The sequence below is a fragment of the Aristolochia californica genome, unplaced genomic scaffold, assembly GCF_029961685.1.
Source record: "Aristolochia californica isolate CCGP_79_NKW_82.1479 unplaced genomic scaffold, dmAriCali1.0.hap1 SCAF_13, whole genome shotgun sequence".
In the NCBI taxonomy this organism is placed as follows: Eukaryota; Viridiplantae; Streptophyta; class Magnoliopsida; order Piperales; family Aristolochiaceae; genus Aristolochia; species Aristolochia californica.
In genome coordinates this window covers 3691688-3709994 of record NW_027181804.1, presented here as the reverse complement: position 1 = coordinate 3709994, position 18307 = coordinate 3691688, and the positions used below count along the sequence as shown (strand labels likewise).

Sequence of the window (18307 nt, the reverse complement as noted above, 5' to 3'; positions counted from 1 at the left end):
AGAACTAACGCTGGCAGTACAGAGACGGAAAGAAGAAGGAAGAACTCGTCTCCTTCTTGAGTTTGGAAATGGTGACAGAGGAAGCTTACAGAGAGACTCTAACCTGGCTGTCACACTGCATTCCTTCCTGGCACATATCTTGGGCTTCCTCTCTTCTCAGGTAAATCTGATAATTCCCTTTGGAATCCAGTCATTGAAAGACCTTACACCAGATTATCCTCATAGAAAGGCCGACATCTCTCTAAAGCTGGAAGACTTACCTTAATTCAGTCATGTCTTGTGGGAATTCCAATGTATTTCCTCTCCTTCCTACATTGCCCCATCAGTGTAGTCAACTGAATCAAAAACCTTATAAAGGAATTCTTTGGAAGTTGTTTAAGAGGGGAGATGTTTGCAGACCAAAGCAACTTGGTGGGCTTGGCATCAGACATATTAGGGTGACCAATATTGCTCTTCTTACCAAATGGTGTTGGAGACTAAACAAGCTTCCCTCTCTACCTTGTGTGATTTTGTTATTTGGAAATTGTGCAGTACCAGACACCATTGGTGGTTAGGTAAAAGACATTCTAGTCATCTCTCTCCTATATGTCACTATATATCCCGCACCTTCCACCACTTCAAAACCAACATTAGTATCACTGACGGTAACGGCTGTAGAGTTCTCTTTTGGAGCGATCTATAGGTGGCTACCGCTCCTCCTCAACTCATTTTCCCTCACCTATTCCAACTCACTATTAACCAACAAGCCACTCTTGCTGAAATTATTGGAAACAGCAATCTTCAGAATGTTGAATGGAAAATGGTTTTCCAAAGGCCCTTAAATGATACTGAAGCAGCCAAAAGCTAATAACATGCTCATGAAACCTGACCATCTATTTCTCAGGACTTCACATCATGACAAACTAATTTGGTGTCCTGCGGTGGATGCCTATTTCTGAATCTCTTCAGGCTACAAACTGCTCACAACTGATGCCTCCCCTTCTGTTGGACGTGAACATCGGTGTCGGTTCCTGGGCGGGCGCTAGCTATTTCGGGGTTCCGCCTGACCCTTTTTTTAAGCGGTCATGTGGTACATCTGGCTAGGCCCCTACAAGTGGTATCAGAGCTAGGTGTCAGGTTCAGCGTTCGGTTCCCCTCACCTGCGTTCAAGGGGGGGGGGGATGTTGGACGTGAACATCGGCGTCGGTTCCTGGGCGGGCGCTAGCTATTTCGGGGTTCCACCTGACCGTTTTTTGAAGCGGTCATGTGGAACATCTGGCTAGGCCCCTACACCTTCTTCCAGATTGGGTTCCAATAAACACCTTTCTCTGTTCTCTTTATCGACCCACAAGCACCTTCTATGTCACCGATATCAACAAGGGTCTTCAGCTTCTGAAATTGATCCTCTGGAAGCTTCTCCTACTCACAATAAAGCTGCAATTAGAATGAGCAACATTACAATGACAGCTTTCTCAAAAGACACATTCAAAATGAATGCCAAATTGAGTGATTAGAAAGAGCTTCTAACTGAGCTGTGCATAGTTTAACAGTTTGAATGAAAACTCTACTGGGGTGTAAGAAAAAATGATGAAGGAAACTCACAGATTTTTGAATCCTGAATGAACCAATAAGTACAATAAGTCATATCAAAGCAGATCAAGTTGGGGAATCACTAATAGAAGAAGAAAAAGAAGAAATAAGAAGAAGAAGAAGAAGAAGAAGAAGAAGAAGAATCCACCTGTTTGTTTTGGGAATAAAGCGAGACAAAATCTTCCCATAGAAGCTATCAACAGTAAATAAATGATAATAGCAAATTGAAATAAAAAAAATCGATAATGTCACTCAGTAAACCACGAAGAGCAACAGCTAGTTGTCTTCTTTTCTCCAATTCCAAAGTTAACGACTAAATCGGGAGGAGTACTGCATTCACACAAATGGGGTTCACCTTTTTCAGACGAATGGCCTGAACGGCTTCTCGTCGGAAGTGGACGAGGATGAGGGAGACAAAGAAGAAGAAGAGCGCCGGGTTTTGGGATTGGAAGGGTTGTGGCCAAGCAGCACCATGCCGTAGCAACCCTTCTGGCAGTGGCTAAAATTACGAATGACTCGACCGAAGAAGACGATGCTCTGTACGCCTTGAGAGCCTCCACGGTCGACAACGCTTCGAAGACCAAAGCTTGATGTTAGCGGTATCTTCCCTTGGACTGTACGGGAGTTAACCGGCAAGTAGCACGAGCAAGGCAACCCTGGAATTTTAAATGATCTTAGCCGTTCAACAAAGGGTCCCACAGAGAGTGGAGTCCGCAGCTTCGCTTCGACAAGTGAAGAGGATTAAACCCTGCGACTGCGATTCTCGCGTCTCTCTTCGCTCGGAGTCGAGAACGGGAACGATTCGGTCCAAAATGCCAAAACCTCCGCCTCCATTGCAGCTCTGTCGTCTGTTCCATCGTCGCATCTTTGCTTCTAATAATCCATCTTCCCCTTTCCGAACTCTAAACCCTCTTCCATCGCCTACTTTGTCTTTCTCTCGTCAACCTCCTTTCTTTTTGTTCTCCTCTGTCCGGCTCAATCACGCGACCCCCGATCGGACAGTGATCGCCCAGTCTGTTGCCCATCAGCTCCGGCAGCCGGACGCGACGAGTGAAGAGCAGCCGCTCTCTCTGTCTCAACGTCTCGAAGCCCATTTCTCTCACTTGACATTCGATCAATCCCTCGTGCAGCAAGTCCTCAATCTCTCCGCCGACGCTGGCCGCAAAGTCCTTACTTTCAGAGATTGGCTGTCTCGGCACCCTAAGGCTGTGAAAACGGATGATGTCTTCTTGAGTAATTTCGTTGAGTACTTGGGCCGAAATAATGACTTCAAGGCTATTCATGATCTTCTCGCGGCCGGATGCGGCATTGCTGGGGAGAAGTGTTTTACTGCTGCCGTTGACCGCCTGGCGCGAGCTGGACGGCCCACCCAAGTCGTCCAGTTCTTTGAGAAGATGGAGAAAGATTACGGGATTGCAAGAGACCGTGGGAAAGTGTCTGTTGTTGTCTCCTCTCTCTGTGGTAATGGTTTTACAGGTCATGCTGAGCGTTTTGTGAAGAAGATAGCGGACGAGTTCTTCCCCGATGAAATGATTTGCGATACACTTGTTAGAGGGTGGTCTGCTGAAGGGAAGCTAGATGAAGCCCGGAGGCTAGTTGGTGAGATCACTCGAGGAGGATTCGACTTGGGAACTGCCGCGTACAATTCCATTCTGGACTGTGTATGTAAACTTTGTCGAAAGAAAGATCCTTTTCGGCTGCAGTCAGAGGCTGAAAAGATTCTTCTTGAAATGGATGTCAAAGGGATTCCACGGAACGTGGAGACATTCAACGTGCTTATCGCTAATTACGCTAAGATTCGGAAGACTGAAGATGCACTGAAGCTGTTTGACAGAATGCATGAGTGGGGTTGCTCACCGGATGCAACCACATATATACTTGTCATAAGGAGTCTCTACCAGGCTGCCAGGTTTGGTGAAGGGGACGAGTATATTGATCGGATGAAATCTACAGGATTTGGGAAGTATCTTGATAAGAAAGCATATTATGGGTTTATTAAGATTTTATGTGGGATTGAACGTATTGAGCATGCAATGAAGGTTTTTGCAATGATGAAAAGGGATGGATGTCAGCCTGGGATCAAAACGTATGGATTATTGATAGAGAAGCTAGCAACTCACGACCTTGCAGATAGGGCTAACGCAGTTTTCCGTGAGGCTGTTAGGAAGAAATTGCCAGTGGAACCAAAAGCGTATAGTGTCCATCCAAGGTACATGAAAAAGCCTAAGACTAAGAAGAAAGAGAAGAAGAAGGAGACTCTGCCAGAGAAAATAGCTAGAAAGAGGAGGCGGCTTAAGAAACTAAGGTTGAGTTATGTGAAGAAACCAAGATATGGATTGCGAAGGCTTTCATAATAGGAAAAAATCTACTTGGTATAACTTTCTGGCAATTTTCAATTTGATGTTTCTATGCCAATATTGTGTTCTGGAGTTAAAAGTTGAATCTAGTATCTTAAATTTCCCTCCTAGTAGGTTTTTCAGTTTAATAATTTGCTAGTTCAATTCTTACTTCAGGATGTTTTCTGTTTTCGTTATTGAAACCTTTCCAAGTACTCATACAATATGTTCTAATTTCTTTTGCTGTTGATAGTATTTGTTCTCTGTTGACCTCTTTACAGTAACAAGAAAGTATGGTTCATGAATTAGGATATGTAAACCACTATATTTTTTGTTAAACTGAAGAAAAGTTACGATCCAAACAAGCCAAGAGAGGAACTGAAACTTCAGAAAAGTTCAGCATCTGCAACATGTTGTTTTCCAGTTTCTGGCAATTGTTAACAGAGAGATAAGGCCCAAAAGAATTCATTGTCAGAGAATAGAGGAAGTATAAAAGAAAAGGAATAATTTTGTGGGGGAGAAACCCCTGACAAATAATTCAGTCCCAGATGCACTTTCTGGGAAAAAAAACGGTTGTAAGAATTTTCAGTTCTGGACAAATAATTGTTTGGGGAAGCCTAATGTATCCAGTCTGCATGACTTATAACTCCACCTTAGCCCAAGTATCTGTGTTTAAGGTGTTCTACACAACTATTTCTGGTGCTGATGGAAAAATTAGTAAATGCCTTGACCATTCTTAGGGACCTGACCTCTATGCCCAAGAAAACTGGAAGCAATGTTGGACTGACTTTTCTAAATCCTATAAGTTGAAGTGGGAACATCCTGTGGAGCTTTCTTGTTCAAGCTGCAAGAGGCACCGTAACATCTTCTGCAGGTTTTTTACTACCTTGCCAATGGGACATCTCCCCAGAGTCTTTTAGGACTCCAGATTGGTTACCTGTGATAGTCAGTGACACTGTTTTGCAGATTTCACCTTAGATTGTTGTTACTGGTGTTCAATTTGGTCATTCTTTTATTGCCACTCTCTAATTTGATATATCTTTTCCATTTTTGTTTGGCATAGTAATTTGAATAACTAAATTTTGTTAATAGCCATGTGTGAATTGTTTATCTATTTACTGGGCTTGGAGTTCAGATAAGCTGAGTGCTGTTCTGTGTTTACTGCCACAACCTGACCAAGTGAAAGGCCAGTGGGAATTGGGTGTATTTTTATCAGTAGACTTGGCATGGAGCTGGATAAGTTGACCAGTATTCTGTGCTTGCAGCTGTGGCTTAGAAAAGTCATAATTGGGCCTTTTCTGTGTTAGAAATTAACCTAGAGATTTTACTGAAAACAAATGACTGCAGTTGGAAAGTGGGTGCTTTCTATAGAAAAATTCAAGTTAAATAAGGTAACATAATTTTCTCAAAAAAGGTAGCATGATGTCATTTTGAATCAAAACCTCTCATTTGAAGGGGATTTCAGTTCACTCTTCATATGCTCACACAAACACAAAAAAAAAACACATTATTTAGAGAAAGTAGGTCACTTGAGAATGGAGTTTTAACTCTCTTACCCTAAGGCAGTATGTGTGCACAAAGAAAATACGTCACATGGGGATAGAGAAAGAAAGTTCATTCTAGGTGATCTATTTTCTTTAAAAAATGTGTGTGTGTGTTTTGTTTTTTTGCAGTAGTGTGAGTATGCTCATACAGACATACACACAAACAAAAAAAACGGAGAAAGTTGATCCTCTAGTGTGGACTTTAACTCTCATATTCTAAGATAGTATTATTGTACCGATAAGTATATCACATAGGGAAACAGAAAGCAAAAGTGATTTCTGGGCTGATCTATTTTCTCTAGAGAATATGTATTTTTGCTTTAACATGAGCATGTGTACAGTGCAGCTGAAATTTTTTAGGACACTTATCTTTTTATTCAAATCTACCAATGAACTTAAAGATGATATCATACCACCACATTTTTATTTCTTTTATCTTAAAAAAAAAGTTAAAGAAAACTTTTCTGGGTTTATTCATTTTCTCTAACTTCTGCTTGAAAGGGATAAAGTTTAAGCGAATCTCTAGGTAAGTTGAATTCCTCCCTCCCAACTTATCTCTTGACTACCTCATTTTTTTGTCCTGATCTCTAGAGAAAGTGAAATCTCTACCCATTTTCCCTGTGCACTAAGAGAAGTTGGGTGATCCATTTTCTCTATGCAATGACCTTACATAGGTGTTTTCCTTGCCTATTTTAAAATTTGATAATACATAGTCTTAGTTGTAGATCTGTGGGTATAATCTTATGCTACAGTTAAGTTGGCATTTAATTGGAACAAAGAGAAGGGATTATTATCCTTTGGTTTAGGAACCAAAAGAGAGATTGTCCAGTTACACAGTTTAACTCTCATTAAACCATATAGTAAAAGATGCTGAGGTTATTAGATTTGATTACTGAATGTAAAATGAAGAAATGCATTTGTTTATGAAAGATATGTAAGCAATTTGTCATTTATAATAACAGAAAAGACTAAGTGAGACTATATATGTGCAGATAGGATGTGATTCTACCTAATTACCAAACTGATTGTCTAGGGGACTCAATCAATGAATTCCTATTAATTGTTATCAGTGCCCCAAAAATAGGTAAAGAAAGAAAAGAGAGGAGAGCAATGCGAGGAGGCTATTTTTTTTTTTTTTTTTTTTGAGAATGTGGTTTAATTGCTTGGGACAAGCTAGGAAGCCCTTATAAAGGAAAGGAGAGGGAGCTTCCTACAACAAGGTATTGGCGGGAAACACCCTCCTAGGAAAGATTGTCAACTACTTCGGAAGAAAGTGAAACAAGAGTAAGATAGTTGAGGACTTTGACATACTTGTAAACAAACTGAAATAAGTATAGGAAACAAGAGTAAGATAGTTGAGGACTTTGACATACTTGTAAACAAACTGAAATAAGTATAGGTTTGTGCTAATAGTTGTAGAACACTTTTGATGTTGAATAGCACAGTTCTTTTGTTTGAAAAATCAAAATCAGACCAAACAATCTCCTACCACCCTTCTCTCTCCAGCACATTCAAGGTGATGGTAAGGAGGGGGGTTGGGTTCTAGAAAGTTAGAAAATTTTAGATAGGAAAAGGGTTGAGCCTGAGAGGTATCGATGAAAGAGAATTGATTTTCATCAAATAGAGCATATCGAGTGATGTAGAGCCGAGAGGTGATGGGATCAATGTTACGAAACCCTTTATACGAGGGACTGTGACCCAAAATAATGCAAGGAATACTGCGAAGAGAAAATTTATTAAACATATAATTACGTAAATGAGGATAAATACCACAACCAAATGGATGAAAATTTTCATAATTCAGAAGGGAATCATATAAAGTTTAAATGATGATGTACCTCTAAGAAGTGTAGGCAAATGGTTGATGATGTAAGCTATAGTGTTGAGGGCTTCAAACCATAAGCGAGCAAAGATGTGAGAGTGGAAAAGAAGGGCCAAACCGTTCTTAGTCACATGGCAGTGTTTCGACGTGACCATTTTGGGCAGGAGTATATGGAGAAGAAAGTTGATAGTGAATGCCAGAGGTACGAAGATGAGCTTTGAAGCAAATGCTAGTAAATTCGGCCTCACCATCACTTCGAAAAAAATTTATTCGAGCACAATATTGATTTTCCACAAAATTTTGAAATTGAGTGAAAACATCATAAAAGTCAAATTTGAATTTCAAAGGATAAAGCCAAGTGAACCTTGAAAAATCATCAATGAAGATAACGTAATAGGTAAATCCCAAATTTGATTTAACAGGGGAAGGGCCCCATATTGTACAATAAATAAGATCTAACACATGAGATGACCTATGTTCAATGCGTGAATAAGCCAACGATGATTTTTCGCAAGTTGACATGTACGACATAATGATGGAGATGGTAATAAAGATGTCCTTGTTTATTTAAATAAGAAATAACATAATGATTGACATGTCCAAGGTAAGTATGATATAAATCATAGGAAACATGTAAAGATTTATTCTTAAAGACATAAATAAAGGCAGAGTTGCCACGCTCTAGCACTTATAAGCTTCCATCTCTCTTACTGGTTGCGACCACCCTTCCTTTTAACGATTCTGAACAGTGAAAATATTTTTAGTAAATGTAACGGATAAAGGAAAATCAAAAGTTAATTTACTAATTGAAAGAAGATTTTTATGAGACAAAGAACAAAACATCTAATAAATGAATATTTGGGGCAGGCAGTGCGTGTGATAAGTAAGGAGACACTATTCCCCAAAATTACTAAGTCCTTACCCGTGTATTGAGTGGCCTGATCCAAAATAGATGCGTCATTAGACATATGGGTCGAAGCTCCAGTGTCCAAGAACCAATCAGAGGTCGTAGGTCCATTGAGAGAGCACGATCCAATAAAATCCTCGGCAAGATGGGTGCGAGACTTGCTGGACTCACTGCATGTATAACGGTGGTTGCAGTGATCAACATAATGACCATCAAGTCGACATATTTGGCAGCAAGGAGGGTGGTGCCCTTGACCAAAGTGAGTTTGGCCTCAATTTGAATAGTTACGACCATAGCCATTAGTTTGGCCATGGGAATTTTGGAAGGAGCTTCATTGGAAGGAGCTTCATTGGTTTGACCGCTCGGGATCATGATTTGCAGCAGTGTACACTGTCGTTGGATGTGTAGAAGTCTCAAGGGACTTCTGAAAGAGCTCAAAGCTCTAAGCTTTGGAAACTAGATCGACAAAACAAGGGAGAGGCGTGAGGGCCATTTGCGTGGTGGAAAACCTCAAGAAATCATGCCAAGACCGCGAAGAAACCAATGCACCTTATCGATACCATCAACATGTCGACCAAGCACATGAAGTTGATCATAGAGACCCTTGAAAGCACAAGTGTAGGCGGCAACAGATTGGGTACCACACTTCATCAGCTAAAGATCATCTTTGAGACGGATTTCGCAAACCTTCAATCGATGGCTGAAAGCATTCTCCAAGGCAAGCAAGACCTCATGTGTGGTGGAGTGGTTAACAACCTCTGCCATGGCCTCCTCAGTGAGGGAGGAAAGGAGGAAGTTGAGGAGGCGTTGATTAGTAGCTTTCCATGCCAAATGTTTGTCAGTTGGTGTGTGAGAATACACAATCAAACCGAGGTGGCGGCATAATGGTTCCATCAACATAGTCGAATAAATATTGGCTCTCAAGAAGGGGAAGGAGTTGGCTCTTCTATAGAAGATAGTTTGTTGAGGAAAGTTTGATGGTAACCATGTGAATTAAGGTGCGAAAAGGGAGAGGAGTGGGAAGGGTGTCGGTAACCATTGGGAGGGAAGATGAAGAGATCGAAGAAGGGATGCTAATTCAGGCCGACTTGTTTGTAAGTAGTATTTTATTTTTTTCATATCCCTAAACCCTAAACTATGTTCTCCGAAGGGAAGGAGACATCTCGACTTGCCATTGTCTCTCTTTTTGCAACCATACTGAAACCTTGGTTTTTTCTTCAACCTAATGAAGAGCTACAATAACTCTCTTGACTCTTTATATGATAATTATTTTAATATTATTATATATTGTCTACCATTATATAAATATAGAGATATGAAAAATAAAAATACAACTTACAAATTACTTTTTAATTATTTAAATATGAAGAAGAGAGAAAAATAACATGATATATTTTTAAAATGTTTTTATTTTTAATTGTATATAAAATTTTATTTATTTGTTATATATTTATTTCCTTTTAATCTTTGTATTATTTTCAATAACTAAAGAAATTAAACTCTAATCTTCCTTTTGCACTATAATTATCTATCTAAATAGTAGTTATAAATATAAACAATAAAGAGTAAACATACATTGTAAAATAATAAATATTAAATAAATATTAAATATAGATATGAAAATAAATACTTATGCAATTATTTTGAAATCATACAATAAAACTAATGCTAAAAACTACTCTATAGTTCATGTGTTAAGAAAACTCAACAAAAAGATTCTTCCTTGACATACAGATTCATAGCTCTTATTTTTATCTCTATCATGAACTCACATACTTAATGGTTTGGTTTGATTACAGAGATAATCAAGCCTCAGACCAGACAATATTTATCCAACCCCTGTCGCTCTCCGGCACTTTCAAGGCCTTCCAAACAGCTTTGGAGGCATCGACAATGTTGTTGGAACAGGGAGGCTGGAAATCATGGGCGGCGTCACAACCCTTGGTCGAATCACACTCATCCACCACCATCGCCACCACCTTGTGACCATTCCCTCTAATGGTAATATTATTATGGCACCTCTTCTTGTGGTTAAACCACCCGGTAGAGAGTGCCACCACAGGTGTTTCATCAGAGTGATACTTCATGTCGCACTCCGACGGACCGCCGCCGTCTCCACCCTTTTCAAAGCTGTTTAACGTCAAAACGGCCTTCGTTGGGCCGGATACCGGTGGGGAGCAGTTGTAAGTGGTGTACATCTTACCCTCTATGCAACAATCAGAGTCATTTTGCTGGTTGCACCGTCCTGGAGGTGGTTTCTTCCCTTTCAATCTGCCATTCGGCGTGCATTTATGAGCTTGAGCTTCTAGGCAGGAGAGAGCAAGGAAGAGGAAGAACAGGAGAAGAGTTGATTGACAATATGTCATCTTCTTCATCTTTCTGTCTGTGATTCCTCTGATCCTCTGCTATTTGTTGTGCGTCCAGGACTCAAATTTGTTGCAATTTTATAAGGGGAAGGAACTGATAATGCCATTAACTGGTTTAATATTCCTGTGCACATCAATCCAAAAGAACGTTCAGATTGAGAAGCATTCTGACAGAAAAGCTTTCTTGTTCCACAATGACGGAGTTACCATTCTGGCCGTATGCCGACTGGTTGACTGCTAGTTAAATTGGCGATGTAAATGAGAATGAACGCAGGATGAATAGAATAATGAAGATGGTTTACTGACGTGGTTGAATAAATGGTGCTGCCGTCCTTTTATATGGTGAAAAAAAGCTCTTTCGTGAAAAAATGAAAGCTCTCTGGATTTAGCATTTTCTAATCCTTTCATCTCAATATTGAAAGTTGAAAGATCTGCATATTTTCGGTGATTTTCTTGTAATCTAAGAACGGTTAGCTTTTGATTTAGGGCTAAAAGATAATTTTTAGTGGGAAATTTCTGTACTAGGCTGTGTCTTTTTAACGGTTAACATTTGAAGGCAATATGATGTTAAGATTAATGTATAGTCAGTTGTTTTCGATGTATAATTATGTGTGAGACCTCAATAGAAAAAGAGAATTTTATTGTACTACCCAATTTTTTAAAAATAATAAGACAAATAACTAACTTTTCAACTTAATATCACAAATATCTAACTTTGATCGGTCAACTTCATATGTGTAGAGTCAAAGGTAACAAATAAGATTTGACCGGTTATGTAGTGTCATATCATCACACCACACCAACACCCGAAGAGTCTAACGCCATGTCACCCACCACGTCATCGGGAAGCCATGTCATCCAATCATGTTGTTCGAAAACGGCAGAGAAGTTGGAGGGAGTACATATAGTCTCACCATGCAATTGGGTTTCCCTTCAAATTTACTTCCGAATGTAAATCTGGATGATCATAAGTTGGTAACAAGAAGAGTTATTTCTCACTAAAAATCACTAGCTGGTTGCTAATGGAGACACAAGAAATGGTGCATGCCATCCTCTTATGTTTTCTATAACTGTGATTCAGAGGAAGCAAACATGCCTTCAATGGAAACTCGAGGCAACTACGCTGTAGAATTCACACCTTATTCCGACTTTAAAAATTGCCATAACTGGAAGTAGAAATGTTATTTTGTTTGTTCTGATGCGGTTATCATGGGTACAATACACTGTTTCAATCTAGTATGACAATCAACCCATTTCAATGTTTGAAATTATTTGTCTTTCAGGAAGAAAGACAAATAGAAGAAGAGGGTTTCTTCAAAAATCAAACATAAAAGAGATGACCCATTCCTTCTCGTAATAATTTGTAGTCTAATTGATCTTGCACATTTCCTTAAAATACCTAATTATGTCAGTCATCTACATGATCTTCATCTTCGCACTTGGTGTTAGTGTTGACAACTTCATGTGCACTGGAAAACAATTTCCAGTGTTAGTACCCCAACATGAGAAAAACATAAAAAACAAGAGAATGCCTAAACCCTTATAGTACACCTAATTACAACATAATCCTTAGACCCCAAATTAGGTAAAATAACCATTATTAATACACGAATAAGTTAGTGTTGACAACTTCATGTGCACTGGAAAACAGTTTCCAGTGTTAGTACCCCAACATGAGAAAAACATAAAAAATAAGAGAATGCCTAAACCCTTATAGTACACTTAATTACAACATAATCCTTAGACCCTAAATTAGGTAAAACAACCATTATTAATACACGAATAAGTTATTTAATGTATAATTAAATATATTAATATATTTATTGATTGAATTAGATATTTTATTGTGCATTAATATGTTAATTACGTGAGCCAATGAAATAAGCACTTGATTAATTACAAGTAATAAATAAATAACGTTATAAATTATTTTTTAATAACATAAGATATGTTTTAATATTAAAAACCACTAATTTAATACAATAATAAAAAATTAAAATAATAAATAAATTTATATATTTATCAATAACATAATATATTATATGTATTACTAATTAATAATATATTGTCACAAAATTTAAAACCATTGGTTTAATTAATTATAGCAATGGGAAAATTAAACCAAAATAATTTATCAAATATTTATTTTAATAATATTTTAATTATGACTATTAAATCACTTTTAAAATAGTAATTATAAAATAAAATAAATTATTTATAAATAAAAATTATAAATTAGTGATTTTTATGACGATAGTTTAATTTTTCCTAACTTAAGAAAAATTAAACCATCGTCTTCTTTGGCGGCGAACCAGCGGACAATGCCGACAGAGGCGATGCTCCGATGGTACGCCGAGAGGCTCTGCAACAGATGCTCGGCCTCCCGTGCTTTGCGACGGAGGTCGAGAGGGAGAGGAGAGGGAGGAAGGCCGATCGGGGCGGGGGGGAGGGGAAGAGAAGTCGTCGTCGCCGAGGGAGGAAGGCCTCGCTCTCCTATCCCTCTCGACCTCCGTCGCAGAGCCTCTTGACCTCCCGTACTCTGCGACGGAGGTCGAGAGGGAGAGGCCGTAGAGAGGGAGACCAGAGAGAGATGCCGAAGCCGAGAGATGGATGCTGAAGCAGAGAGAGGACGTGCGGGAACGAAATGAGAGGGGCGATCTCGTTTCATGTACATGAATGCCAAAATTGGGCAAAAAACACTTTCATTTGTTTTCGCTTTGGACATGATCTTCTGAGTCATGTTAGTCGTGTACATGACTTGAAGTCCGGCTCTCCACTAACGACCTCAGGACATGAACTGAGTAATACGGTTGAAGTTCATGTACTGAGTCAAGTTGACTAACCCCCCCTAGAGAGAGTTTGGGAAGAAGAAGATTGTCACACGTGTGACTCTCACATGTGCGACAAAAAGAGAAAAAAAGTTTAGAAACCCCAGCTGTGTGACTCTCACATGTGCGACAGAAAGAGAGAAAAAGTCTAGAAACCCCAGCTGATTTTTTACTCATGGCTACTGAAGAGACTCAAACCACTATTCCCAATGCCCATAACCCAACCAAACCTCTTATGGTGTTCAACATTCACAATTCTATCAAACTCACCTCCACCAATTATCTTTGTTGGAAGCTTCAGATGGAAGTTATTCTTATTGATTATGATATCTACAAGTTCGTTGATGGTTCTTATCTTTTACACCCTCAACCACAAAGACAGTCAATAATCCCGCCGATCTCAATCCCGAATACCTTACGTGGCTTTGTCAAGATAATGTGATTTTTAGTGCTCTTGTCAACTCTCTCATACCATCTCTCATTCAGCTTGTCACTCAATCAAGGACCTCTCATGAAGCCTGGAATACTTTGGCCAGTACTTATACTTGACCTTCGCGTTGTCACGTTAAAGAGATTAATGAACAACTCAAACATGTCACTAAGGGATCTCAAATAATTTTCGAGAATATGAAGTTTATTAAAACACATGCTAATGAACTCGAGGCTCTATAAAAATCTATGGATATAGAAGATCTCAACGAGAAAATTTTGGATCGACTCAAGAATGAGTACAAACCACTTGTTGATATTATAAATGGTCGTGACACACCAATTTCTTTTGATGAATTGCATGAAAACTCATCAACAAGAAACTCTTGCTACGTGTCTATCAAACTCACTCCTCTCCACTTCTAGTCTCTGAAAATCCTGTCAGTTCTCGCTCCAATTCCAACAAATCAGGTAATCATAATCACCGACAACATGGGGCACCCTCCTACCACCCACAACTAGCTATTGTTTCATGTCTCACCAACATTGTTACTCCGGATGGTCGATCTCAGCCTCGACTCTACCTCGATTGTTACCAGTGGTGCCAGGAAAAAGGACACATCGTTCCACAATGTCATGTCTTTCACTAGATGCAACCGCTTTCGCCACCTCCCCAGGCTCCTCACCAACCTTCTCACTAGCCACCTCACCCTTCGACATCATGGCAACCACAAGCACATCTTGCAACAACCAACTCTCCCTATTGGTTCTACTTGGCTTTTGGATAGTGAATCATCGTACCATGTTACCACCGACTTGAGTATTCTCTCTATTCACAGTCCTTATGACGGCACTGATGACATTATGATTGGTGATAACACAAGTCTTCCTATTACTCATACTGGTTACAAAAATCTCTCTACACCCTCACATGAATTTTTCTCAAATAATGTTCTTTGTTTCCTACCATGCAAAAAAATATTTTTTTCTATTTCTCAGTTCTATCAATCTAATCATACTTCCATTTAATTCTTACCTATTTTTTTTTCATATGAAGGATCTTTGTACGGAGGCAACACTTTTGTAGGCTCAAACTAAGGATGGTGTGTACGAATGACCATCGTCCCCAGTCTAATCTTCACCAATAATTTCTTTCTCAAATGTCAAAACTACTACGTCTGCATAGCAGCATCACTTAGGTCATCCATCGTCTACAATTTTTTGGCACATCATGTCCACCTTTCAGTTAGATTTATTGCACCCTCTAAATTTTAATTTTAATTGCAATTCTTGTCAATGCAATGAAAGTCACAAATTATCATTCTCCCACTCCAACCTTGTCTTTTCATCCCCTCTTGATATTATATTCTCAGATGTTTGGACCTCTCCAATTTATTCTATTGATAATTTCAAATATTATATTTTTTTGTTGATCACTTTACAAAGTATATATGGTTTTACCCTCTCAAACAAAAATCACATGTGTCTGATACCTTTATCCGATTTAAATCTCTTGTTGAAAACCACTTTGGTAAACGGATTAAGACACTTTATTTTGATCATGGGGGGAGGAGGAGACAAAACAATGTCCTCTTTTCTAGTAACCAATGACATCTCTCATCTTAAGTCTCCTCCACATATACTTGAATACAATGGGTATTCTGAACAACGACATCATTATATTGTCAAAACAGGTTTGTTTTTTCTTTCTCATCCTTCCATACCTCTTTCTTATTGGTCATATGTTTTCTCCACTGTTGTCTATCTCTTCAATCGTTTACCTATTCCCACGCTTAATCTTCTTTCACCATAGTTATACTTTTTGGCACTCCTAACTACTCTAAACTCCACAATTTTGATTGTCTTTGTTATTCGTGGCTCCTGCCATACTCCTCACACAAACTCATTCTATGTTCCTTTCCTTATATTTTTCTAGGGTATTCTACCACTCAAAGTGCCTATTTATATCCTGAACCCACTACCTCTTGTCTTTATGCATCATGTTAAAGTCGTTGAGTCTATCTTCCCCTACACTTCATTTCAGTCTCACCTCGATCGTCTTTCATCTAACACTCTCACCCACTGGTGTTCATATGTGTCCTTACTTCCAATTATCGGCAGACCACTGCAGCTTCGATCATTGTGCCTTTTGCAGGATCCATTCATGACCTTGCTCTTAACCCCACTACACCACCTAACCACACTCAAACATTGGTTGACCCACACCCATCATCCCTATATGTTTCCTTCCCTCCCCATGTTATTATCACCAAATCAAAGAACATCGTTTACAAGCCCATCCAAAAATTAAACCTCACAACCCAACTTCCTGCGTCTTCTAATTGTGACTCAAGCTCTCACTGATCCCAAATGGCATCATGCTATGTCTAATGAGTATGATGCTCTTATTCGGAATGGAACATGAGAACTTGTTCCCTCGAATACCTCATAGAATTTGGTTGGTTGTAAATGAATTTTTCATACTAAATATCCCTCAAATGGCTCTATTGATAGGTACAAGGCTCATTTAGTTGCCAAAGGGTTTCACCAGTGCCCTGGGGTTGATTATCATGAAGCTTTTAGTCATGTTGTCAAACCTACCACTATTCGCATTATTCTTAGCCTTGTAGTAAGTCATGGTTGGTCGTTTCGACAACTTGATACCAATAATATTTTTTCTCCAAGGTACTCTATATGAGGATGTCTTTATGGCACAACCACTAGGCTTAATTGATCGTGATCATCCCCATCATATCTGCAAACTTCGCAAGGACATCTATAGTCTCAAGCAAGTTCCTTGTGCTTGGTATCATGAATTACGCCAATTTCTCATCACCTCTAACTTCACCGACTCTCATGCAAACTTCGCTCTATTTATCTTTCACACATGTATTGTTGTGCTATATATTTTGGTCTATGTGGATGACATTATTATTATATGAGACAATGATCAAGTTATAGCAATGTTCATCCACTTTTTTGTTCAGAGATTTTCACCCAAGGATCTTAGCTCCTTGACTTACTTTCTCGAATTTGAAGTTGTTCCTCATTCTCAAGGATTACTTCTGTCTCAACGCCGGTATATCTTGGTCTACTTGCTCGAACACTCATGACAAATGTAAAGCCTGTATCTACGCCCCTTGCCATGTCATCTACACTTACACTTTAGTTTGACATGACACTCTCTAATGCACTTGAATATTGGACTACTGTTGGTAGTCTCTTACTCATCCGAACATTACGTATGTAGTGAATAAGTTTATCACAATTTATGCATTGCCCTATTACAACCATTGGGCTGTTGTCAAGCGATTGGTGTGCTATCTCTATGGGACTCTGGATTATGGTATCATAATACATCAACAATCTTCTTTGTCTCTCCATGCATTCTTTGTTGCTGGCTGGGAAGGAAACAAAGATGATTTCACTTCCATCTGTGCCTATCTTGTTTACCAAGGTCGCAATCCTATCTCTTAGAGTTCTAAGAAGCAACGGATTGTGGCTCGATCCTCCATTGAGGCAGAATATCAATCTATTGTAATCACTGTAGTTGAGATCCGTTGGATCTGCTCTCTTCTCATTGAACTTGGTGTTCTTCTTCTGTGACAACAGGTATTTTATTGTGACAATATCGGTGCTATAAATTTGTGCTCTTATCCAATCTTTCACTCGCGCATAAAACATGTAGTTTTGGATTACTACTTCATTCAAGAATAAATTTAGAGTGGTATTCTTCGGGTTACTTATATCTCCTCTACTGATCAGTTAGCATATGCTCTCACCAAATCGCTTCCAAGAACATGCTTCTTCTTCTTGAAGACCAAGATTGGACTCTCCTCTCAAAGCTCCATCTTGCGGGAACATGATAGAGATAAAGATAAGAGCTGACAAGATTTGAGACCATCTCAAGTTGTAACTCTGAAACATTGTAAACTCTGTTGTAATCTCAAATTGTAACTCTGAAACATTTTAAACTCTATTGTAAACTACGCTGCAATACCTATTGTAATTTTATAAATATTGCGTACTTGTTCAATGAAAATCATCGAGAAATTATTAATTTTTCTTCTTCTTCTATAGGGACTAGGGCCCCTTTTCCATCCTCTTTGTAATTCCAAATTTTGAATCTGCATAGAGGAAAGGGAGGAAGCACTCTTTGTAGTGATAGGGGTTTCTCCCTTGCCATTGATGAACCCTAACCTCTTTATAGACTTACATATATGCGAACCAGTTGAACCTAGCTGAGTTAGATAGGTTTTGACTCGTCTCTAGGTCTATAAAACCATGACCTAGACGAAGAATCAAGTCAAGTTGAACCAATGGAGTTGGTCCAAGTTTTATGACATTGGTCAAACTCCACTTTAACATAAATGGATACGACTAAGGTAAGGGACAATGTATCCCCCTCACCCCCCCTTCTTTTAAACATAAGATTAAGCCCTTAATCCAAATCCAGAATATGACTCAAATGTAGAAAATTAATTAAAATATTCTTGTAATGACAAT

The 18307-nt window shown here is 38.9% G+C and overlaps 2 protein-coding genes across 2 annotated transcripts; one reads left to right on the top strand and one right to left on the bottom strand.

Annotated features, from left to right (window-relative positions):
• Positions 1 to 1999: 1999 nt before the first annotated feature.
• Positions 2000 to 4097, top strand: LOC137948154 (small ribosomal subunit protein mL104 (rPPR9)). Its single transcript, XM_068794125.1, has one exon. It carries the CDS (start codon positions 2238 to 2240, stop codon positions 3921 to 3923), a length of 1686 nt encoding a protein of 561 aa, XP_068650226.1. The 5' UTR covers positions 2000 to 2237; the 3' UTR covers positions 3924 to 4097.
• A 5886-nt stretch (positions 4098 to 9983) lies between these two features.
• On the bottom strand, positions 9984 to 10553 carry LOC137947572 (kiwellin-1-like). The gene has a single exon (XM_068793375.1). It carries the CDS (start codon positions 10551 to 10553, stop codon positions 9984 to 9986), a length of 570 nt encoding a protein of 189 aa, XP_068649476.1.
• Positions 10554 to 18307: the final 7754 nt, after the last annotated feature.